Genomic DNA, 25,695 nt, shown 5'->3' with positions numbered 1-25,695 from the left:
CATGCTGGTGGGTAGGGCTGGCTGTCACTTAGGAGTGGGTGGTTCTATTTACTGAGATGAGGAAGCCTGGAGGAGGAGTGGGTTTAGAGATACGCGGGGGAAGGATGCTTGGCCCAGAGTAGAAAATCACTATTTATGGAATGAAAGAATGAATGAGATGCTGGTAGGCACATGGCAGTAGGCATTGAGCTGTGTGCGTATCCGGGCACAGTGAGGTGGGAGAGGTGCTGTGACCATCCAAGATGAGCAAAGATCCAGGCTTTGGGTGCGGTGCTTGTGCTGCGAGGTGGGTGCTGCAGGTGGAACGTTGTCAGGGTGTGTGTGCGCTGCCTGGGCTTGCAGGCCAGACCCCTGACTTCCGGACTACGGTATAACTAAGTGCGAACGTGGTGTCCATAGAGAAACACGGAAAGAACATTGTTACAAATTAAAAGGCCCAAGTGCTAGTCATAGCTCGGTCCCTCACACGCTGAGGGAACCTCTTAGCATCTCAGAATCCCTGTTTCCCCTTCTTCGAAATGAAGAATACCAACCACCCTTCCTGATCCACAGGGTCCTTGCAGGGTGTATGTGAGGTCATATATGCATGAGTTGGACAGATGCTTCTCTGTGATTGTAGGTATGAAGACATATTAATGGTTGTGATGGGATGTGAATCTGGATCTTTGTATGTATGATTGGAGAAGTGAAGTTTGAAGTGTGTATCTGATTTGTGTGGAAATTAGCGGTTGGTTCTCTCTTTTGCCTGGCGTGTGTGTGTGTGTGTGTGTGTGTGTGTGTGTGTGTGTGTGCGTGCACGTGCGTGCGTATGTGGGTATGAACACATGTGAGCATGTAAGAGAGAGAGAGAATTCTTCCATGTAATTACACTCTTACACATGTGCTTCTGGAGGGCTGGCATTTGAATATTTGAGAATTTGCAAATAGCCAGTGGAAGGTGCTTTTCCTGGTGGGAGTGCATGCTGCCCGTCTAGAGCGTGTGCTTCTCTTTCTCTGTGCTGCCCATGCTTCTTGGCATGGCCGCTCCACGTGCATTGCAGCTGTCGATGCTGAGGGGTGCATTCATTTGTGGAGCTCACAGGTGTCTCCACAGTGATAGCCACATCCATTCCATGGGTGCTCATGTGCATTGCGCCTCTTCAGGCTCAGACCAGCTGCCTCTGCTCCCTTTGCCCGCCGTGGACCACGCTTCTCTGCAGATGTGGACATGGTGTTTGAACGGCGCTAGTTTGCCTGCGTGTTCTCCATTGGTGGCTGTCAGTTTCATCAAGGAAGGAGCAGCATTTGCCAACCTCCCAGGTCCAGGCAGGGCCCACTGGGCCAGACTGGGTTTGTCAGCCCAGGAACTGGGGCAAGCTCATTCCACAGGTGTCCCAGACGTGTAATCCTCCACCTGAGCACTGACAGCTTCATTTTTCCTGTTTGCCTTTGTGGGTGATGCCTCTACCCTACCATTCTGACCTTCCTTGTGTTTGAAAGGACACAACACGTGAGTGTCTGTAGAAGAGATTTTTCCCCGTGCAAGGCCAGGAAGGTTAATACTGTGCTTTACCCAGCTGAATAGACTGAACACTCAAGGCCTCTGGTCAGGGCCACTGCATTGCACACATGCAGAGGACACTGCTTACATCCTGAAGTATGTGGACAGCAGCACACAGAGTGGTGGCCCCGCCTTCGGCCGTGGGCTGCTTGGTGGCCTCGATGGTGTGCATGGCAGTGCATTTGTTCCCTGCATGTTGTGTGAGATTGGAGGGATGAGCTGGGGAGTCACACCCTTGTGAATATCCTAGACATGATCAGGGGGAAATGCAACTCTTCGTCCAAGTTTACAGGGTTTCCAAAATAGGTCTCTGAAGGATATTTAGGTGAAAGCGTGAGTGCCAGTGGGGCTTGATGACTGAGTAGCCGAAGCTGTTACCTCTGGGAAACAATAGACCCTTTGCGTGCCTGCATGTTTGCTTCAATACTGGATCCGTGTGTTTGCACACAGCCAGGAACCAAGGTCACTCCCTCGGAGAGCTGAAGGTTGGGAGTCTACAGAGGGCAGCAGACACGTAGGGGATTCTGCACCTCTCCCTGGAGATCGGCTGGTGGCCGTGGGGCTTGCGGGTCCTAGAGGTCAGGATGAACTGAACCTGTCCATTTTTCTTCCCCAGAAGAGACAGAAGGAGACGACACCACATGTCGATGTGGGAGCCACGCAGCAGCCACCTGTATGTGTGTACCGGTTTGCGTGTTTGTGAGTGGTTACGTGTGGGTGCGGGGACACCGTGTCTTTGTCCTTGCCGTGGGCGGAGTGGCACCGGGCGTGCACGTGTCAGTGTGTGCCATGGTGTGTGCGTGGGCGTTCCGTGCACATGGTTTGTGGATCTGCCCCTCCGCACCTCTCACCATGTGCCTATCTCAGTGTGCGTCTCAGGTATGTGACCCCGTGTGCAGTTTGCTCTTCCGTGTGGCCTGTGAGTGGGCACGTGTCGGCGTGGGTCGTTAGTGCCGGTGGGGTGCCTTTCACGCAGGCACTTGTGGACAGCACGTGTGGGCCCCAGTGAGGATGCGTGTGGGCACATGTGAGCATCCCCTGCACGGGCTCTAGGCGTGCGCCCGCAGGTGTGTGTGAGTGCGGGCATAGGTGTGCACCCCACCCCCTCCCCTCCTGTGGGAGCCCACTCTCTGTGTCACGTTTGTGTGTTCCCGCTGCCACGTGAATGCTCAGCCAGGCCCCTGAGCTGGACTGTTCAACGGTTGTTTTGAGTATGAGTTGCTGGTGGTCCCTGGACATAGAGTCCCATGGATTTTATTAGTGGTTGTGGAAGAGACCCCACTGCATCACTGCAAGAGTGATGCCAAGACCTTTTATAACATGGGTCTGCTCGCCACTGTCGTCCGTCACCCTTGGATAGTACCTGCCCATTGTATTTCTCAGCCCTGGCTCTCCCGGGCTGTCCTCAGAAAGGGAAAGGAGAGGGAGAGGAGGAGGAAGAAAGGCCTCTCACCTTGAACTAAGGGCCATTGGTGGGCACAGAGCAGGTACAGGCTGATGCCCTGAAAGCAAAGGGGAGCTGGGGGAGTGGAGATCCGGTAAGCCTTCGTACTACTGTCCTGGGGACCGGGACTCAGTCCTGGGCTGACCCCACCCCTCTCAGCTCCTGCGGAGCAGGGATTAGAGCGGGAAGCCCCACGGACCGGGGTGGGCAGTGGTCCAACCACGCCCTCGGCCCCTCGCATCTTTCTGTGCACCCTGTCTGCAGGTCCTGGGCTCTCCCATTTGCTCCCCGCACTGTGTGTCCCCCCATCCCACGGCCACCGAGGGCTGGCCTCTGCCCCGTGGCCGCCCTCCCTGGCCCTTAGCCTTCAGTTCTGACCAAGCCCTCGCCCTCTCCCCTTTGCCAGGAGGGAGCGAAGGCGCCGACACCACATGTCGGTGTGGGAGCAGCGCACCAGCCAGCTGAGAAGGCACATGCAGATGTCCAGCCAGGAGGCCCTCAACAAGGAGGAGGCCCCACCCATGAACCCCCTCAATCCCCTCAACCCCCTGAGCCCCCTCAACCCGCTCAATGCCCACCCCAGCCTCTACCGGAGACCCAGGCCCATCGAGGGGCTGGCCCTGGGCCTGGGTCTGGACAAGTGTGAGGAAGAGCGCGTCAGCCGCGGGGGGTCCCTCAAGGGGGACGGAGGGGACCTGTCGAGTGCCCTGGACAACCAGAGGAGCCCCCTGTCCCTGGGCAAACGGGAGCCGCCCTGGCTGACCAGGCCCTGTCACGGGAACTGTGACCCGACCCAGCAGGAGGCCGGGGGCGGGGAGACCGTGGTGACCTTCGAGGACCGGGCCAGGCACAGGCAGAGCCAGCGGCGCAGCCGGCACCGCCGCGTCAGGACGGAGGGCAAGGAGTCCTCCTCCGCTTCCAGGAGCAGGTCTGCCAGCCAGGAGCGGAGTCTGGATGAAGCTGTGCCCGGCGACGAGGAGAGGGACCTCGAGCCCAGGGACAGCCACGGGGGCAAGGAGCCCACCATCCAGGAAGAAGAGCGATCCCAGGACTTAAGGAGGTAAATTAGACACAGGAGCATGCCGGAGGCATGTAGCGCGGCTGGCATTAGGGGTTCTTCAACGTAAGCCTTTCTAAGCCTCGGTTTCCCCTTTAGTAAAATGGAGGTGACGCTAATGCACCTTTTACGAGGCATGTGCAAGTATGACAGCAATGGCATCTACCCCTCTGAAAACCAGGGCATCTCCTGTTGGGAGTGGGTAGTGGATGAATGGATAGGAGTGAAGGCAGTGGATACTGCCCGTGGACCTTAGCTCCTCTGCCTGGCTGGGTGGGGTGGGAGGCACCGGATGCCACGTGCTCTCCGGCAGGGCTGCTTTGGCTCCCCGCACTTCTCCCTCTCGCCGGGCGTATCAGCCGTTTCGGAACAGCTTCTCGGTCTGAGCACCACCTGTGTCCCCCTCTCTCTTTACAGGACCAACAGTCTGATGGTGTCCAGAGGCTCCGGGCTGGCAGGAGCCCTCGACGAGGCCGACACACCCCTCGTCCTGCCCCAACCAGAGCTGGAAGCGGAGAAGGATGCAGCGCTGGCGGAGCAGGAGCCGGAGGGCAGCAGTGAGCAAGCCCTGCTGGGGGACGTGCAGCTGGACATGGGCCGGGTCATCAGCCAGAGTGAGCCCGACCTCTCCTGCGTCACGGCCAACACGGACAAGGCTGCCACCGCGAGCACTAGTGTCACCGTCGCCATCCCCGACGTGGGCCCCTTGGTGGACTCGACCGTGGTGCACAGTGAGAATGCAGTTCCTGTCCCCTTCACCCCCATCGCCCATCGTGCCCGGGGCTGGGGGGAGTCATGGCTCTGGAGTCATCCCCGGAAAGCTGCGTGGAAAACCCCACCAGTGGGATGAAATCACTCTTCAACATGTAAAAAAAAATAGCAGCAGTGTTATCCCAGTTTGCAAGAAAAATAAGTTAGAATTTTCTCAGTCTTAAGTTTTGCCCATAAAATGTCCTTAGGCCTTTGGCCCCTGTAACCATCCTAGAGTCTTCAGAGAGATCACATGTGATTTTTTACCCATTTGTATATTCAGCTATTTGATTTATTGTATGAATATCTGATGGCATTCTCTGGGACCCCCCCAGGTGCTCTGCCACTTGACAGTTTGGGGACCATTGCTGGAACAGAAGATGGCAGGTGGGCTCGGGCCAGCACTGGCTGTGCTCTGTGTGTAGGCTCCTAAACCCTGTGTCTCTCGAGGCCTCAGTTTATTATCTGTGAAGTGAGGGCATCGAACCAGATGACCTCTGAGATCTTTTCCCTGTGCTAACATTTTATGAATCTATTACTCTTAGCTACTCTTTTTCTCCTAGGAGCTCTTAGTCACACTTTCTCTCATAGTTCCTGAAGGCAATGGATGTTCACCTGTGAGACCTTAAATGGAAACAACCAAAAAGCACTTAACCCACACCCATCCCTGCCCTGACCCCCCACCCATCTCTGCATTAATCCCACAATCCACCTCATCGTCACTGAATCGTGACCACAGGATTCCACTCTTGCTTTTTTTCCTCTCTTTCTTTCCCCATATTCTTCTCTTTTCACAGAACAGTCCTCTCTCCCTGTTTTTCTCTCTCCCACTTCTTCACCCTCTCAAAGTGAAGAAAATGTCTCAAAGTATTCTTCAAACTGCCAGTACTACTTTAAAAAGTGAAATCTCGCATATCCGGTGCCCCTGGGGTTGACTTGGGTGGGCATGTCTCAGGATCTCAGACTCACAACCTTTTTTGCTGTCTTATTTAATTTTATGTTCTAATAATGAAGTTTTGGGGGCCCTCCTTTATGAGACACAACATTAAGAAAGTCTGACCCCCCCTCTGTTCTCTTTCTGGGGCTAGTCCCTGTCCTTGGTCGTAGGTAAGAGCGTGTCATCAGAGGGTTTTTGGACACTTTGGATGACTTACCTTTTGGAAGGACCTGGAAGGGGTCAGGACCTCAGAGGTTTGCTGCTTACACAAGGTTCCAGGGCAGAAGCATTCACTGAATGGGAATGTGGGGGAGGTTCCTTTGCCCCACTCGGATAGCCTCATCCTCTCTGCTGCTCACCCCGCGCTGGGACTTGCGTAAGGAAACAGAGAGTAGTGGTCCAGCGCCCCACTCTGTCTCTGCTTCTTCGTCCTCTCAATCCTGGGATAAAGTCATGGACCCATCTTCACGTGAATACTGCATTCTTGTTTCTACATTAATCGTGACGGGAAAAAGCACAGCCAGAAAGGCAGCCACAAACAGAGTAATGTCTTCTTAAAATCTTCCATTGCAATGTGATTTCTTTGAAAGGAGATAGAATTTTGAACTGGGAACCCATACCAGCTGTATGACCTTAGGCTAGGTCCTTGAATTCCCTGAACTTCAGTTTTTCCATCTGTAGAAGAGGAATAATAATATATGCCGTCCAGGGTGTACTGATGTGAAAAGTGCCATAAGTGAATATATACAAAGAGTCCAGATTTTAGATATAAATAAACTTTGTAAACTTTACAACAGAAACAGCCATTCTGTTTTACCCAGGGAAACATGATTATCATTTATATGGCAAAAAAAAAAAAGGCTATACCACCTGAAATCAGGGCAGGGGTAAGGCTAGGAAGAGAGCAGGGCTTAACTCAGTATAATCTAGCAAACACCCCGATGTTTTCGGGCACCTTGCCAGGCACATCCCTAGCTCCCTCTCCCATCCCCTCCATCCCATCCCCAGTGGAAAATGAAGGGCACCGTTCTGCACGTAGCAAGGTTTCTGAAGATTTCAACACGTTCCTCTTGCAGTCAGCAGCAAGACTGATGGAGAAGCCAGTCCCTTGAAAGAGGCAGAGATCAAAGAGGATGAGGAGGAGGTGGAGAAGCAGCAGCAGAAGAAGGAGAAGCGTGAGACGGGCAAAGCCATGGTGCCCCACAGCTCAATGTTCATCTTCAGCACCACCAACCCGTAAGACACCCTCCGTTGCCACCTCCCTTTGGTGCTGGAGTAAACAGCCAAGGTTTGAGCCAGGGCGGGGTGATGAGAAGGAGGGATGGGGGTCCAGTCTTCCTCCTGAGCCTTCCTGGTGGAATGTGGCCAGACATCTGAAGACTCCAGGGTGCTCACTAGTTGAGGTGAGTCATGGAATTAATGAACAGCCTCGGAACTCTGTGCCCATAGTCTAAAGAGTAATTTAAGACGGTACAGAATGAGAAATGTCATGAGGAAAGGACCCTTCACCTACTCTTTGGTTAGCAGGTTGTTGGGGGGGAGGTGGTGAGAAGGAAGGAAATCTACTTGGGATGTGTCGCCAAATATTCCAGAGGTGGACAGAGCTGAGAATAGGGAGCCTAGGATAACTAGATCATCTGTCGGCTGCCCTATGTGTGAATTTTGAAGTGGGTGTGTCCCGCAGAGCAGAAGCAAGGCATGAGATGGGGTTGGTGAAGAAAAATCTGGAAGGTTAGATTTAGGAAAGATGGAATTTTGAAAGAGAAACTGCCTTCCACCCTGGAAATGAGCAAGATGTACACGTAGACCAGCTTCTGAGTCTAGGAAGGTGAGAAGGCTTTCAGTGACCATGTGGGCAGTATTCAGGCACAGCCCTGGGAAGGAAGGAACCAGGGCTAAGAGATGTCAGGCCAACCGAGGCCAGGATGCTGTCTGTAGAATAGTCACTTTAATCAGAATACCTGAGGCTCAGGGAAGCCCGTTGCTGCTTTCATCAGGAATCTTAGGATCAAGGTCTGTTTTTACATTTATTGGTTCTTAGGATTTCCTTGCTGTGCCCGAGTTTCCGTACAGCTGGGGAGTAGACATTGAGACACAGTCGAAGGTACCTTGTAGCCACCCGAGCGTGTGTCATCTGGTGCTGGCTGCTGCTCCCCACAGCTCAGATGTGCTTGCAGATAGTGTACCTTGGCTTGCGTACCGCAGCCTCTAACCAATCTGATTACCTTCCCCCACCGGGACTTTAAGTCAGGGGTGGTGCCTGAGAAATTAAATTGCTCTCCCCCTGGCTTCCTCTGGCCAAGGCCTGGCTGTCTGGAAGAGGCTGATGTGCATGGGGGCGGGGAGGAAAGATGGGAATGGGAGGGAAGCGGGGCCGGCTCAGCGGGCTCATCCGCCGCCCCACAGGATCCGCAGGGCCTGCCACTACGTCGTGAACCTGCGCTACTTTGAGATGTGCATCCTCCTGGTGATCGCAGCCAGCAGCATCGCCCTGGCGGCCGAGGACCCCGTCCTGACCAACTCGGAGCGCAACAAAGTGGGTGCACAGGGGCCGATTGCCAGCCCCCGTCGTGCCCTGGTACCACCTCATCCCAGCCCCTGCCATCCCAACATTAGAGATGAGCTAAGGAAGGTTCCTGGAGAACGAGAAAGGCTTGAGAGATTGCCTGGTCCTATTCCTCAGGGCAAAGTGTGAACCACTTCAAGGCCAGCCCTCACCCCCAGCCCTAACCCTAACCACACTGCTTACCTTTGTGCTCAGCGGCGGGCCTTACACCCAGAGCTAGCCAGCGCTTTGGAAGGTGGTCTGCAGTCACCCATGGGTTGGATGTGGGGTCTGACCTAGGGGCATGGGTGATGTGGGTGACGTCGGGGCACTGCAGCTCCTCCCAGGGAGCTGAGGCACCTCCTGGAGGGCCAGGGTGGATGTCAGGAGGGGTCAAGGGGGTGGGGAGGATTGGAACGGACAAGGATCCCAGGGAGGGAGAGATCTGTGGGGCAATTCAGACCCAAGACATTAAGTTCTGACCACAGGGGAGGGAAGGGCCAAGGACTGGCCAGCGGGTCATGGGGCCCCAGCGGTATCCACGGCTCCTCTCTTCCCTGCGTCTGATTAACAGTTACAACTCCGAGCTTCTGTTCCAGGGTAGAAATGAGCGGGGCTTGGGGTGGGCGTGCAGGAGAGCCCGTGTTTGAGGGGTGTGTGTAGCCTGGTGGTCTCTACCTTCTGTGTCTTACAGGTGCTGAGGTATTTTGACTATGTTTTCACTGGCGTCTTCACCTTTGAGATGGTTATAAAGGTAAGAGCCTCTAGAGCAAACCTGGGCTCTGGGGCTTGGATGGGCCACCTGTCTGCCTCTCTAGTCTGGTGCCCTTCCCCAGGGCTGTCACCTCCTGATCAATGACAGAATCTCAGCGGCACCTCTGCTGACCCCTCCTCCAGCCTCAGATCCCGGTGAGGTCTGTCGTGGCAGGACGTGACTGTGGGGATCTATTTAGACTGGTGCAGACCTGTGGGCATGGCCCGGGAAGAAGGCAGGCCCCCTCTCAGGCAGGCAGTAGAGGTGCTTCAGGCATGGGGACTGTTCTCACCTCCCCAACACTCTTCCTGGTTTGAGCCTGGGTACCTGCCAAGACAGAGGGTTAGGTAGGGATGTCTTCCTGGCCTCATTGAGTCCCAACCGTACTCACTGCCCTCCACTCTCTTCCCTGCCACCATAACACCCCACGTTACCATCTTATTCCCAGTCTCATCCATCTGAGATTTTTCTCGTCTGCACATATGTGGCAATGCCTGGGGCTCTGAGCCACTAATGTAAGGAGGGATGTGGAGGCTTTCGCGGAGCCAAGGAGTCTAAGTGAACCCTGGTGGCTGTGAGAAGGGCCTTGGGCCTCACAGTTAGGTGGAGAGAGCCTGTGGGACCTGTCCTCCTGCTCCTTGGGTCCCCGTGCGGGGTTGCTTTTTAGAGGCAGTGGCAGCGGGGGCATTGCCATGGGGAGCCCAGAGCTCAGGGCACGTATGACCGGCACCTCCTGGGGCTCATCGGTGGCTGTTCACATCCTCCTCCTGCAGATGATAGACCAGGGCTTGATCCTGCAGGACGGGTCCTACTTCCGAGACCTGTGGAACATCCTCGACTTTGTGGTAGTGGTTGGTGCATTGGTGGCCTTTGCTCTGGCGTAAGTAACTCTTTTTTTCTTGTTCAATTCCCTTCCCTCCCTCCTTCCTGAGACGGCTGATTTGAGGGCTTCTCCAGGGCCAGTTCACTCAGTGGTGCCAATGAACGCTGCCCTGGGAATCTGCTTCCCAGTTGCCCCTCGACAGAGCTCCTGAGAGCCTTATAGCCTCAGCTCACACGCCCTGAGTCGTGGGACTGGTGAAGCAGGAGCAGAGCGAGTCTCTAGGGAGAAGTCAAAGGCCTTGGCATTCCTCCCTTCAAGATGAGTGAGCCTGGGCAGGCACTCACCTGTGTGCCCCCACGGGCTCAGCGCGGGACCCAGGGATAGCCGAGGTACCCTTTCATTTCTTGATTCTGTCAAACAAAGGATCAGCTTGAAAGAAAAATGCAGCGGGTAGAGCAGAGTTGGGGAATCACAGAATCCTGGGTATGGGGAGATTCTCTGCTCATGAGCGGAAGTACCCCGGAGCTATTCCAAGGACATAAGAAGCAGGTTAATGTGATGAACTCCAGAAGGAAAGACTTTCCCAACCTTCCTTGGTAACACACTTAGGAAAACAGTCTTAAAACCATTCAGGCGACTAACCATGTTCATTACATTAGGGGATTTTTTTTTTTTTTTCCGAACACTGATCCAGGGAAGGGCTTTCCTAGCCCTCCAGGGTGTAGCTAGGAAGTAGACATATTGTCAGAGCATTTTCCCTAAGCTAGTGGGTAGAGGGCCCCAGAAGATGAATGACAGCCTTCTGGGCTCTGTCTGTACCTTGTTCCACTGTCGGAGCAGCTTTACCCTTTGCCGGATGGCACAGTAGAATGCCCTCCAGCCTTCTGAGTACAAGAGAAAGCCAAGTCTTCTAGGCAAGACAAGCTACACTGTGTGATGGGGCACAAGGAAAGCATTTGGGAGCTTCTGTCATTGATGACAGCTACAAAAGGGAAGGAGCAAAACACCTCCATAGGCTTGACCTTCCCAGATCCAACTGGTCAAGTAGGGATCATCTGTCCCACCTTCTCCCCAGACACTGTCAGCTTCCGTCCCTATCCATCTGGCAGAGAAAGAAATGGGGTAAGAGTTAAGAAGGAATGTTCCTCAGGTGGCCAAGAGTGGGAGGAGAGATGAAAGGTCCCCAGCTGTGCTAAGAATTTGAGACCTCCCAGAACCTGGAAGTAGACTGTGTCCATTGCTGCCCCAGCCATGGGGGACCCTCCAAAGGAGAACCAGGCTGAATGTGACTTGTGACCCTGAGCTGGCAGTCAGGACAATTCCAGTGTCCTTTTTCCTTATGTGCACCAGTGTATTTACCCCATTAGAGTCACGTGGAGTCACCTGTGCCCCTCACAAGGAAACCTCCTATCAGACGTTTCTGAACTGTTCCCAAGGAGATTTCACAAAAATATGACATTTTTCCAAGCATCTGGTCCCTGTATGGACTCTCATAGCAAGATAAAAATAAAGGCAACTCTGCCTCTAACAAGGGGACTCCCAGCTCCTCTTCCTCCTCCTTCATGGAAAGAAGCACCAAAGTCTGCCTTTGTCCTAAGGAGGTCCACCTTTTTATGTTAGAGATAAATCTTACCCCTGAGTTTTTAAAGTCACGTTCCCTTCTCATTTTACCGGCTCATTTGTGTACATTGTTCACCATATTGTTCTTCTCCCTTACTTTGATCTCAGTAAAATACATTGTCTCTCTTTGAAGAAATAAAGGACAAGGAGAGGGGAGCATATAGGAAAGGAGCCACCTCATCTTGAGGAAGAACGGAGTTCATTGGGGTCACAGGGCAGAGTGGGAGGAAGGGGGTGGGCTGTGGAGTCAGGAAGGCCCAGCTCCTCCACTTCCCAGTTTCATGGCCTAGAGCAACATAGCAAAGTATTAACCCTCTTAACCTCCGTTCCTCATTTCTGACATGGAGACAAAATCATGTGTGTCAAGGGCTTAGCCCGGAGCCTTACCCAGTGTGAGCGATCAGTAAATGTGAATTCCCTTCCTTATGCTTCCATTCTCCATCACGTCATGAAGTCCGAATATGGAGCAAAATGTGTGTTGAGACATAACGTACACAAAAAGTTGAACACAGGCTGGTTTCCAAGACCTGGTTGTTGTGCACACACCCACCTGGCCTGTGTTGGTGCCAGTGGGAAGGAGGTGTGTGTTAAAGGAATGCCTGCCCCATGTCCACAGTCCAGCTGTGTCTCCTCAGATCCAGAGCAGTGACGACGGGCTGGAGGGTTGTCATCTGTCTTGTTCTTTCTTTGTGCCCTTTGAAACATGGCAGTGGTAGCTTTGGTGTTTGTGGCGGGGGAAGCCTTAACAGCCCCGGAGCCGAAGCCTCTCTGTTGGTCCTCAGACCAGGTACAGTGCAGGGTACCCCAGGAATCCCCTGGGTCTGGGGTCCACGCGTATTGTGATGGATTGAGTGTTCTGATCCATTGCTTGCTTTTAGTGATTTCACTTCTTGAACTTTTTATTCATTTCTCTCCAAAATGTAAATGGTACTTGCTCATCATTCTCCAACCACACTCTCTCTTTTGTTAGCATCTTTCTAAGCTTGCCATGCACATTTCCTCTCCCCTTTCTCCTGCTTATGGGACAGGCCCACACCCCCCTCCTCTGGCCTTCGTCACGTTTGCTGAGGTCCAGGTAATGCCTTCTCTTGCTCCTATGCTCATGCTTTCTAACTCTGTTCTCTCCCTTTCCTCATTAAGGGCACAGAGAATTCAGCTCTCCCGTCACTTTGGTAGGGTTAGCCAGGGTTTCCCCTGCCAGCAAAGCAAGGGCCTGGCCTGAAACGAGTTGACATCAGAATAAGGCCTATGTCCCACTGCGGGGCTGTGGTCAGGGGCTCAGGCCAAGAGAACCACGTGTGAGTTTTTCTGTAGGCTTGTCAAGGACCTCCCTCCCTGTGGATACAACGTTCATTGTCATATCCCATATTTTTGCCCCTAAGAATGTCCACCATTCACATAACCTTACTCCTGCCCTATCTCTCTCTCTCTCTCCTTGAAATTGAATCTTGTTTTACTTAGGCTTCTGCAAAGGTTATTGCTCAATTTGAGCAGAACTGATGGTGATTGTCATGGTTATACCTTTCCGTGGCTCCTCAGAAATCAGAAGTGACTTGGTATCTCTTCCACCACTGGCAGCCAGAGCCTTCTCAAAACCCAGCCCAAGTCCCAGGAGCAACACCCCAACCAAGGGGAGAAAATGGCCTCTAGCTGAATTCTCAGAGAAAGCTGAGCCCTTCTACTGAAGCGGTCTGCACCTGCCATCATGTATATATTCTAGGAGCATGTATGTTGTTTATGTATTGGCTGAAAAGGGATCTCTCTTCTTTATAGCTGCACATATGAAGTGAAGGGATTCTTTATAATGTAAACTCGACACATTCCATGTGGGCACTTTATTGACTTTTGAGGAGGAGGGGAAGGGGGTTTATTTTCTGAGTGTGGGCATAGCAAGGGATAAGAAAATAAATGGAAAGATACCTGTATTGAACCCTTCCTGTTCTTCCGAGTCCACTTTTACATTATAAAGCGTTTATAAGGACACTCAGGTCTCCCTCCATAAGCCCGATACCTGTGTAGAGGGGGGCAGAGTTTTGGCAGAGGTTGGCTACAGCTCTCCCTCATCCCACTGCCCTCACAACACCCTGCTTTCTGGGCCACGTGGGGACACGGAGTGTTTGCCAACTATAAATATCCTGACTGTGCCTTTTCCTCTCTGTGGTTTCAAGAAAAGTCTGATGAGTGACTGGGCCTGTGAAACCTTTCTCTTTTATCTTTTTCTATTTGAAAAAGAGGGATTCTTCTGTTTGATAATTATTGTCCACTGAAAGACCAGAAACTGCTTTTCCCACTTTTCTCACACCCTGTTGCCATCACTTCTGCTTCCCGGTCTGCTGGGTGGGAAAGCAGAGATGGTTCCAGCCTTGGCATTTCTGAGTATCTGCACATTGGACACACCCCCTCACTTTGGGGCACCCCCCCCAGAGTCGGCTGCCTTGTAGGGGGGTCATGTGTCCACTGTGCAGGTTGAGTACATGAACCTTATGGGATCCTGCCCAGTGATGGCGATGCTGTCTTCCCCTCAGGCTGCCTGTCTTCCATGTTTAGTGAAGGGCTTCTGACAGGCAGGTGGGCGGGGCCGGGCCAGCATCTCAGCAGGGACCGCAAGGGAGGACGGGAAGGGTGTGATCCTGCACTCCAGCCCAGGCCCCCCCCTCCTCTTCATTCCCATTGCTCTACAACATGTTACTTGACCAGCTCAAGTCAAGTCACCAGGTGAGCTGTCCCGGGTTGGATTCTAAATAGTAAATTCGCAGCTTATGATGGCTTCTCAACACAAACAGTTGAAAAGAAAAATAACTAGCAATTCAGCTCCCACCTCCTCCCCAGCATGGGTGTGTACATCAGTCAGAGTCATGCAGGCTCTCAGGCAGCTGACGCCAAAGCTTCTCGTTACCATTTTCCATCATAGCGGGGCACGAGGTAAGGTCAGGACTCCCTGGCACGCAGGGGATCTGGATCACAGCCGCACTTGGCCTTTCATTATTCAGTCCTTAGCCAGAAAAGCAAAACATGAGTCAATCGCCTCTTGATGCCAGAAGGAACCGGAATTCCCACGTTAGCTTTTAGTACATTCTTTTCATTGAAGTATGTCACTTTCCTGACACTTGACAGTCTGCCCTAGTCTCTAAGGTGGATAAGGTCTTTTGAACGCATTCAGAACCAGCCACAGCAGCAGAGCTGGTTCTGAATTCATTCAACGAGATACACAAGCACAGACAATTTTAGACTTGGAAATGGTACTCTGGTTCTGGTTTTGCATTTGAGGCTTTGTGTTTGTGAAGGTGGGAGTGTGCATACGTGAGAAAGGAGTCACTACTTAGAACTGAAATGCTGGTACGTGCTCACACTCAGCGGAGCTTGGTAATGATAGAGCTGACATTTCGCCTTACACCTGCCTGACCCTTTCTCCTGTCCTTTGCTGTCTGCCTGTGTCTGAGGCAGTCCCCTCAAACCTCAAGTTTTGCCTTTGGGGCTTCTTTCTTGACAGCCCCCATTCTTTTAAAAGTCAGAGGGGTGTCTCCCGCAGGAAGCTATGACTACTCATTAATCTTGTAGGGGGAAAAAGGGTGGACAGAGTCCTGCTTCATGCAAAGAAGACCCATTTACCACTGAGCCAAACAGTTCATCCAGTTCCACTGCTCTGTGGAAGAGAATGAAGGATTAAAATTAAATTTAGCCGTCAGGTAGCCCATTAACTCTGGATTTAGGATGCCAGCTGGCTGAGCTGGAATTGGAAATTTCCAGCTGTGAGCAGATAGAAGGATGTCGTTGCTTGAGACTCCAGCCTTAAGAGTCACCTCAAGAGTGACTTTATCTGACTTTGGACCCCAGCAGGGACACTGAAGATCATTAATGTCCATGGACTCTTGGGATTCCCACTGCTGTATTTTACACCCTAGCTGCCTTGCAAACAGGGTTTGGGAGGGAAAAAGGAGGGTCATAGTGGCAGCCATACGAAGGAAGTGTCTGAAAGAAAGACAGAAGTTCCCAGTCTACCTGTTCTTGTCTTTAAGCCCCAGCATGCATGTTTTTTGATGAACACTGGAAAATGCATTCTGTTACAAATGCCCTTGGTGCTGCTGGAGAACCCTCTGTAGAATGTGCGCTTGGGGACCTTTATCATGTGGAGACAATGAGTGTGAACATCTTAATATTTCTCTTTATTAATAAGCACAAACTGGGGAGATGGTTGGTTGTAAATAGGATCTCAGCCTGTGGCCACAGAACCAAGCAAAATGAAATGGTCCAGTCCACAGGATAACTGACAGTTTGGCTAACCAGACTCAGATGCAAAAGCACCCGGCACAGAAAGGTGAGGCTTCACAGCTGTGGGAAGAGCCCAGTTCTGCAGAATTAGTAGAAACTCATCACAGTGCCCTCCAGGTTTAAAAGTAGGTTTTAGAGTAATTTGGGTCAGAAGATTTCATGATGAGACTTGGGAAGTATCTGCTCAGATCATGTGACCTGCCAGCCGTCTGCTTAATCCACACTCACAGAGGCACAGGCTAGCATTATGAGTTAGTCTCCAGCCGGAGGAGTGTATGGGCTGGACTTCAGCTGGCATGAAGGTCTTCTTAGAAAGATCAGCAGATGAGGGGTCTTGGGGTATGTTTAGATTAGGAAGACTAAGAAGCAAGACAAATCAGGTCACTGTTCACCAGAATGAACAACAAAACTGCTAGGCGATAGATGCTTTGCTATCTCTTGCTGCTTCCCAGTGCTTGGACAAAAATATCTTCCAGTAAGAGTATAGTGCTCGAGTTTTGCCAAGGAGAAACTTTGCAGAGGCAATGGTGAGTGTGTTACAGGGAGTTCGTTGAAGTCCATATGCAAGAAGAAAAGGATCACGCACTAACCGCTTAGCATAGAGCTAGTGCTCTGGTCACAGAACAAAGAAAGATGGCAGAGTCCCGAAGGGTTTATGGCTCCTGGGTGATCCCGAGAGATGCTGAGGTATGGGTCAGGAAGAAAAATAATCCCCAAATGGCAGCAGCCAAGCAGTGACAAGGTCAAAGTGCTGCATTTAGATTCTTCGTGCAGATGAACTAGCCTTGCCTAGAGAGTTCTGTTTCCAGAGACAAGCAGGGCCAATGCAAAGGGGGAAACTTCCTCCTCACTTCCATGGGGCTTCAGAATTTATAAAGTGTTTTCACACTCTTTATTTCATTTGTCACTCTACAGTCTTATTTCACAGTTGAGAAATGGATCACCTGAGGTTTGACTAGTTTGACTCATTTGACTAGTAAGTAGCAAAGCCAGTTCTTAAACAACTGATCATTTTGATTTCAAGTTCAGGGCTTTCTCCATTACATTAAGCCCCCTTCCACCTCTGATGTTCTACTTAGTTCCAAGTCATTAACCTCTGTAAACTCAAAGTAGTGGCCTGGTATGGATTTCTCCTAATCCCACAGATCCTCTGTCTCTGCCTGGAAACAGACAAGACCTATGGACCAAATGGAGAAGACATCCCTGACCTTGTCAATCTTGCTGTTCCATCTGTATCTTTTTCTTCCCGTGAACCCTCACAGGCCCTAGACTGATGAAGAAGACTAGGATAGATGGCTCAGTATTTGAGTTTAGGAACTGCTGGTTTCTTTTGCCGTTTCCTTCTTTGGTTAAAACCCTCCATTTGTTCCCACGTGGAAAGGCATTGTAACGTCGTAAATAAGAGCCTAGGTTTCAGAGTCAGGTAAACTTAGCACTGTTAATTATTAGCTACCTTAACTCTCTGAATTTCTACTTGCTCATCTGTAAGTAGAAATTAAAAATAACTCTATTTTGGTCTTATGAGAATTAACTAAGGTAAAATATATTATGTCCAGTGTAGTGCCAAACACTTAGTAAGTACGTAATGAGTGATAGTTATTATTGACTACTAAATAATAGTCCAGACACTTTAGCAAGGTTCAAGGCTCCTCACAGCATAACCCTGCCACCCCCTTTACATTCCAGCAAGGCTGTCCATTCCTCTAATGCAAGAGATTCCTTAAAATCCCTGTGCTGTTCCCTCCTGGGCTCATGGGGAAGGGAAGAAGACGACCATTCCACTTAAAAGAGGGAAGGACTGTTCAGAAACTGATGTTCTGGCTCTGCCCCCCAGCACGCGCCTCTCACCATGGAAGGAGAGTCAGTTCCTAGCAGAAATCAATTTGAGAGCACGTCCTTTGAGAAAGGGGGGACATAGAAGATGAAAAGCAAGATTACAGGGAACGATGAGTGATTACACATGAAAGATCTGGAGGGCAGCTTGACAATTGAGCTGGAAGATTCTCATCTTTTACTGATGAGATGTAAGAGAAATGTGGCTATTTTTTTTTGGAGAGCAGCCAGGAACTTAACAAATAAGTAGGAAATAAATGGGGAAATGGGTAGCCCAATTGAGCCCCAATTAAAGTAGGGCCAGTACATATTCGCATGTGAAATTATCCTCAAATTTTAACATTAAAGTCAATTTTTTTTAATTAATTAATTTTTTAACATCTTTATTGGAGTATAATTTCTTTACAATGTTGTGTTAGTTTCTGCTTTATGACAAAGTGAATCAGCTGTACGTATATATATATCCCCATATCTCTTCCCTCCTGCGTCTCCCTCCCACCGTCCCTATCCCACCCCTCTAGGTGGTCACAAAGCACCGAGCTGATCTCCCTGTGCTATGCGGCTGCTTCCCACTAGCTATCTATTTTACATTTGGTAGTATATATAAGTCCATGGCACTCTCTCACTTTGTCCCAGCTTACCCTTCCCTCTCCCCGTGTCCTCAACTCCATTCTCTATGTCTGCGTTTTTATTCCTGTCCTGCCCCTAGGTTCTTCAGAACCTTTTTTTTTTTTAGATTCCATATATATGTGTTAGCATATGGTATTTATTTTTCTCTTTCTGACTTACTTCACTCTGTGTGACAGTCTCTAGGTCCATCCACCTCACTACAAATAACTCAATTTCATTTCTCTTTATGGCTGAATAATATTCCATTGTATATATGTGCCACATCATCTTTATCCATTCATCTGTTGATGGGCACTTAGGTTGCTTCCATGTCCTGGCTATTGTATATAGAGCTGCAATGAACATTGTGGTACATGACTCTTTTTGAATTATGGTTTTCTTAGGGTATATGCTCAGTAGTGGGCTTGCTGGGTCATATGGTACTTCTATTTTTAGTTTTTTAAGGAACCTCCATACTTTCTCCATAGTGGCTGTATCAATTTACATTCCCACCATCAGTGCAAGAGGGTTCCCTTTTCTCCACACCCTCTCCAGCATTTATTGTTTGTAGATTTTTTGATGATGGCCATTCTGACTGGAGTGAGTTGATATGTCATTGTAGTTTTGATTCACATTTCTCTAATGATTAGTGATGTTGAGCATCCTTTCATGTGTTTGTTGGCAATCTGTATGTCTTCTTTGGAGAAATGTCTATTTAGGTCTTCTGACCATTTTTGGATTGGGTTATTTGTTTTTTTGATATTGAGCTGCATGAGCTGCTTGTAAATTTTGGAGATTACTTCTTTGTCAGTTGCTTCATTTACAAATATTTTCTCCTATTCTGAGGGTTGTCTTTTCGTCTTGTTTATGGTTTCCTTTGCTGTGCAAAAGCTTTTAAGTTTCACTAGGTCCCATTTATTTATTTTTGTTTTTATTTCCATTTCTCTAGGAGGTGGGTCAAAAAGGATCTTGCTGTGATTTATGTCATAGAGTGTTCTGCCTGTATTTTCCCCTAAGAGTTTGATAGTGTTTGGCCTTACATTTAGATCTTTAATCCATTTTGAGTTTATTTTTGTGTATGGTGTTAGGGAGTGTTCTAATTTCATTCTTTTACATGTAGCTGTCCAGTTTCCCCAGCACCACTTATTGAAGAGGCTGTCTTTTCTCCATTGTATAGTCTTGCCTCCTTTATCAAAAATAAGGTGACCATGTGTGCATGGGTTTATCTCTGGGCTTTCTATCCTGTTCCATTGATCTATATTTCTGTTTTTGTACCAGTACCATACTGTGTTTATTACTGTAGCTTTGTAGTATAGTCTGAAGTCAGGGAGCCTGATTCCTCCAGCTCCATTTTTCTTTCTCAAGATTGCTTTGGCTATTTGGGGTCTTTTGTGTTTCCATACAAATTGTGAAATATTTTGTTCTAGTTCTGTGAAAAATGCCAGTGGTAGTTTGATAGGGATTGCATTGAATCTGTAGATTGCTTTGGGTAGTATAGTCACTTTCACAGTGTTGATTCTTCCAATCCAAGAACATGGTATATCTCTCCATCTGCTTGTATCTTCTTTAATTTCTTTCATCAGTGTCTTATAGTTTTCTGCATACAGGTCTTTTTGTCTCCTTAGGTAGGTTTATTCGTAGGTATTTTATTCTTTTTGTTGCAATGGTAAATGGGAGTGTTTCCTTAGTTTCTCCTTCAGATTTTTCATCATTAGTGTATAGGAATGCAAGAGATTTCTGTGCATTAATTTTGTATCCTGCTACTTTACCAAATTCATTGATTAGTTCTAGTAGTTTTCTGGTAGCATCTTTAGGATTCTCTGTGTATAGTATCATGTCATCTGCAAACAGTGACAGCTTTACTTCTTCTTTTCCGATTTGGATTCCTTTTATTTCTTTTTCTTCTCTGATTGCTGTGGCTAAAACTTCTGTAGTCAATTTTAAAACTGATAAAATTTCACCAATTAGCCAGGCAGTGTAAAAAAATTTTGCTTATACATTTAGTAGCAAAGAGTAGCAGAGTGTTATCAAATGATTATATTTAAATGATCTGTAAAAAGCTCATGAATTTTTTCTTAAACAATATGCCGCAATTGAAGTACTTGAAGAGTCTGTTCTCTCGGTTTGATGAAACCTCTCCCTTGCAATCTTGTTGACTTGGATAATGGCTTAAATGACTCTTGTATGCAGGGATTTGGGAGAGGTAGTTTATCCTAGCCCATGTGTAAATTTATGATATATTTTAATTAATGGGGACTACGTTGTTGATGCTTTTCCTGACCCTGTGGCTTTGTTAGCCAGTATTCCTTTCATTTCAAATGACAGTTTTCAAGTTCCTAATGAATGTATGTTAACAAAACTGAGAATCTAAGCGTGCTTTTTTGCAGCCACTCAAAATCCTAGTTTTTCAGTGGCTCTTCTGCAGACCTGTTTGAAAGATGTGCAGAGCAATGACTAATCTTTATTTTACTTTTGGCCTGTGTCTGATTACTATCCTTGGCTCAACTCTGTAGGAGTCAGAATGGGACTAATAGCCCAGTACTTTGGCATCCACAGTCAGCTGTTAAGATCAGAGTGTACCATCGAAGAATTCCACTTCCCAAACCAAGGGACACACACACACAGGTCAGAGATCCCCTTTGTTCCATAGCATGACATTTTACTAGGATCCTGGGACAAAATTAATTGTAGAGAGCAAATTCTGTCCTTTATCTGGTTGTGTAGGAGGAGAAAAAATTATTGAACTTTCCTTCAATATGATGGGCATCTGTGAGTGTGAACCCATTTAGACTCTACTGGATATAAAGTTCTTGGGGTTAAGGACCTGGGTTAATGGAAGGTGAAAGCCTGGACCACCTGTCCATCCATTGATCCCACTTTGTTCTCTCATTTCAAGGATTTGGAAGATTCTCCCTGAGCTTTTGCTAAAGATGAATGTAGCCTGGGGAAAAGATGGTGACCTATGTAGTAAATTTTCAATCAAATGATTCCATCTTTCCCAAGCATTTAGCGTGCAATTACACCTTCATTTGTTTGCTTGTTTATTTAAGACCTGTCTTCCCTCCTAGATTAGGTAAACTCCAAGAGGGTAGGGACCTCATTTGTTTTGTTCACAACCATGTAGTCAGTACTTAGAATAGTGCCAGACATTTATTAAGGACTCCATCAGTGCTGTTATATGAACGGATAAAGGTATATTTGGCTGACCTACCACATGCCCAGTCTCATGCATGAGAAGACACTGTTATAACTCAGGGGAAGATATTTCCTCTGCCTTCTGAGCATTTTGAGATTATCACATGAGGGATTTAAGGTTTATAAGGCCTGGGGTTTAATTCTCAAAGCACCATTCATTTGGCATTTACAGTGAAAATTAATATAATTTTGAATGTGGGATCATTCACTGAATAAAATGGTCATTGGAAATCTTTGCTTGTGGCATATGGTGGTGTAACATAGGTTTGTGGTAAGTAAAAAAAATTAAAAGAAAGGAAGAAAAAGTACCCTTCACAGCCAACTGTCAACCAAGAAGCAAAGGCTGAATTTTAGGCACTTCTTCATAGCAGCCGGCCTGTTCACCCGTGGCACTGGGGCTCACTTACTGAGATCTTATGCAAGGCACACCTTCCTCGGGCTGCAGTTTTGTTTGCAGTTAAGTGGATTTCAAGGATCTGTTCCAGCTGTAGAATTTGGTGAGCTGTTTGACAGAGCCTAGAACCAAAAACTTGCTGACGCAGAAGCTTAATGGTGCAGAGCAAGAGCTCTGAGCATCATATAGACTTGGGTTCAAATCCCAGCTCGCCCTGCCACTGCTGGGCACTCAACCTCTCGGCATCTCATCTGTGAAATGGAGATAATAATACCTTTGTCCGAAAGTTACTAGGACGTCCGAATAAAGAGTTGCACTAAAAGTGCTTAACAGAGTCTGGCCAAGAATAAATATCCAGAAAGTTAGCTTTTATTATTTCTATCTCAAATGTTTCATGTTTATGCTCTCCATCTTTATTTTTGTCATTTTTAAGCCTCACCAATAGAACTGGGATGATTTGTCTGCAAGCTACACGGTAAATAGCTCACAAAGGATGGGTGGTCATTTAATTTATCAAAAGACATCCCTTTATGTGACATCAGGACCTTGATAGACAATGCCTTCCCCCATATTTCAAGGTGGTTTTGTGGTATGGCCCATCTGTGCTTTTGAGAGATGTCAGAATAGCCCTCTCCTGGACTTTGTGTCTCCCTCTTCAAATGAACTCCTTCATAAGCATAAGTATGCCACTATGTCTTGAAACGCCTTTTCCAAGACATAGTTTCTGGCCCAGAGCAGGCATTTTTCCTCTAGCCTGGCTTCTTATGAATTCACTGGAAACAGAAGGAGTTTGTCTGAAGGCTACTAAGGAAGTGGAAGTGAAAGACTACATTTAGAAAACTCCAATTCAGCGAGGCTCCATGGGATAAAGTACACCTGGGGAATGCTATATAGTTAGAGGCAGCGTCCCTAATGCTTGCAGAGGTCCTTTGCCTTTGCAGGGTGGAGAGGTGGGTGTGGAGCGATGGTGTGCTGGCCCTTCCTTTCCTTCACAAAGTGTGCGGACTCTGCAAGTGCCAAGGCTGTAAGCGGGATCTCTAGGGTCTGGGCATCTCCAATTTCCCGTTGTCCTAAAGTTCTCTTTTCTCCCTGAATTTACTGACTCTCTCCCTTCTCTCCATTACCTCTCTTCCTTTTTTTTTTTTTTTTTTTTTTTTTTTTTACTGCTTTCTGCTTGGATCCTCCATAGGAATGCTTTGGGGTAAATATTTTTTCCTTCAGTTTTCTTTGAAGTAAAAAAATATGGGGAGTGGGTTGGAGGAGGGAGAAAGTATGGTTGAGAGGGAAGGAACTGGATCACTAAGAAAGGAGTGGTGAGTTTATGTGAGTGGTGTGTTTTCACTGATATCCAAGAGAACAAAACTAGGAGTCACCAAGCCTTCTTGGGAAATGATCATTCATATTGGTTTGGATATATATTCGGCCTATATGTTGCCTTTTTAGAAAGGTAGATAGACGAACCTACTAAAGTAAAAGAGTTTATACAATATACAAAGCCCATGGATGCAAGAGTCCATTGATATCAATGTGATACTTTTGGGTTATCTATATTCAGATCTAGAACTGAGTAAAAGCAACTTATAGATCATGGATTGTAACCGTTTAAGAGGGTCTCAAAATTCACATTCTAGGCAGTCAGCATTCCATTAAATGTCTTCCTACCGTGCCTTGTATGAAGGAATGGATGGCCTTTGATCTCCCTATTTGGAGGATGGGTATGGCAGGAAGGACAGGGTGAGAAGCAGGCAGAAGCCTTGTAATTCCCATCTGATGTTCTAGATGGATCCCATTTCCTCTGATAGTTGTTGTCATGGTGATCTGGGCCAACATGAGAAAAGAACCAGAACCTGAGCTCACTATTTAGAGTCTCATTTTCTACCATCTGCATGTTTTACAAATTGCAGTTGTTTGACTTGAATGCAAAGATCTCAGGGGATGGGCAGGGTGGAGAGAGAAATGCAGGTTGATTTATTCATTTCCTTCCTAAAAATAGAAAGATGTATTTTGTCTACTAGGAGCAAACATTTCCGAGAGGCTGAAGAGGGAGGGTCATTAGCTGTAGGGCGAGGATAAAGGTGGGCGGGGGCTGCAGTTTGGGCCTCCTCCAACTGCAGGCTCTCCGCAGCTTGTGCTAGGTGCAGAGGGCTGGAAATGGGAAGGGACTGCTGGAAGAGCCACTCGCACAGAAATAATCGGGGTGTGAGCCAAAGTCCTGGCTAGGAGCCTGCATGACATGCTCTCTCTGGAGCCAGCAGCCCAGCACAGCACGGGTGTCATGTCCCCACCAGCCTTCCTTACCCTGCTCTCCCCTGAACTCATGAACTGTGCAGAGGTGACAAACCTAGAGCTGAAGGAAGGACTAGGTTGAGTCCTCTGATGAGACTTGCTCTCAACCATGGCTCCCTATTCAATTCAGCAAATACTATTTGAGAGACTTCTACTGAAGACTCCCTAGGCTAGGCACCATGCCGGTCCACAATGGGCTATGGTCATGTTCCCCAGTCGATGGATCCTCCATTTCCATTTGGTCAGTGTGGTCATGAGCAGCATTGCTCCGGCTGTTAGGGGTAGGAAGTGTTGATTAACGTGTGTGCATGGGTGCCTCTGTGGTGTGCCTGTGTCTTCCTCTGTGAGTATGCATGAGTGTGCGTGCATATGAGTGTGTGCACACTGGGGAGTGATTGGAAAATTTTCCCGGAGAGTGTTGTTTGGGGTCTACTCTGACCCAATTTCAGGCCTCTTGCCCACCTCTTTCCCCCTTCTCCCTGTTGTTGTTAACGTAGTAGTGTGACTGTCACTTTAACTTTCCCCTGTCCTGTGATTTCCCGGGGCTTCTCCCCTGCAGAACCAACAAGGGCCGGGACATCAAGACCATCAAGTCCCTGCGGGTGCTGCGTGTGCTGAGACCGCTAAAGACCATCAAGCGCCTGCCCAAGCTCAAGGTAACGTTCGCCAGTTTCTTCCCATCAGCTCCCCTTCATCTAGAGAGAGAAGCCTAGGTGGCCTGCTTTTGGAGAATTATTTCTGGGAATATTCTTTTTGCTCACACAGAGACTGAGATTCTTTTCATCTGCTTGAACTAAGGGTCTGAGTTTCAAAGGAAAACAACCCATATCCTAAGAAATCTATCTTTAAGGACTTTTGCCCCTTGAGTCCAAACCCAGGAGGTATGTTCTACCCTCTGTGGGAGGTCATAGGAAGAACCCTGTGTGGCTTTATCCTGGAGCCTCCTGTGTCATTAAGGTGGGTCAGACACCAGAATGGAAGGAGCAGGAGCCCTGCGTGTTGTAGTCTGCACACTAGGTCAGACCAAGTCACCTGGGTTGGTTTCTTTCCTCATGATTCTAGAGAAAGAAAGAATCTTCTAGCCCTGACCCTTCATATTTTAGAGGCCAATAACTTGCCCAAAGACACACAGTCATTTTTGGCACAAGCAGAGAAGAAATGGGGAAGTGAGCTCACACAACTAAGTTCTCCCTGTTGCCAGGACCTGTGTCTTCATAGGTCTGTTATCTGCGTTCTCCTGCCCTCTGACCTGCTCACCCACCCTGAGCTCCTTCCCTGAGCCTTCCTGCCCTCAGGTTGCTGGCTTGTGGAACCCGCCTCTCCCACACACATCCGTTGCTGTTATGGAAGCTGAAGCCTCATGGGAGAAAAGTTCTTCCTTCCTGAATTCCTGTGAATGAGACCCAGCCACCTCCAGGGAGGGAACAAGGGACTCCCCTGCTCCCCAGTTCCTCTTTCCCACTGGGTTTGCATCACCTCTGATATTCCCCACCAATCCCTCCACCGCCACCCCAACTGCTTCCCTTTCAGCCCTCTGGCCCTGCAGAGAGGTGTTAAACCAACCAGGTTGATCAAAGGCTTAAGACCACAAGAAAGTCTTTTTTGGAAGACCCCTAACTGGCTCAGACATGGCTTCCTC

The 25,695-nt window shown here is 48.7% G+C and overlaps 1 protein-coding gene across 1 annotated transcript in view; it reads left to right on the top strand.

Moving 5' to 3' along the window:
* CACNA1E (calcium voltage-gated channel subunit alpha1 E) overlaps positions 1 to 25,695 on the top strand; it is a 536,064-nt gene that overhangs the window by 457,142 nt on the left and 53,227 nt on the right. Inside the window, exons 21-28 of the mRNA XM_082405753.1 lie at positions 2,157 to 2,213; positions 3,391 to 4,044; positions 4,459 to 4,772; positions 6,805 to 6,964; positions 8,135 to 8,264; positions 8,968 to 9,027; positions 9,801 to 9,907; positions 24,616 to 24,712. Of these exons, the coding sequence (XP_082261879.1) occupies positions 2,157 to 2,213; positions 3,391 to 4,044; positions 4,459 to 4,772; positions 6,805 to 6,964; positions 8,135 to 8,264; positions 8,968 to 9,027; positions 9,801 to 9,907; positions 24,616 to 24,712 (1,579 nt within the window). The remainder of the gene's footprint in view (positions 1 to 2,156; positions 2,214 to 3,390; positions 4,045 to 4,458; positions 4,773 to 6,804; positions 6,965 to 8,134; positions 8,265 to 8,967; positions 9,028 to 9,800; positions 9,908 to 24,615; positions 24,713 to 25,695) is intronic.

This window comes from Balaenoptera borealis (genome assembly GCF_965194805.1).
Source record: "Balaenoptera borealis genome assembly, chromosome: 1".
Taxonomy (NCBI): domain Eukaryota; kingdom Metazoa; phylum Chordata; class Mammalia; order Artiodactyla; family Balaenopteridae; genus Balaenoptera; species Balaenoptera borealis.
Note: the sequence above shows the minus strand (reverse complement) of the source record. Positions and strands in the feature narration are given on the sequence as shown.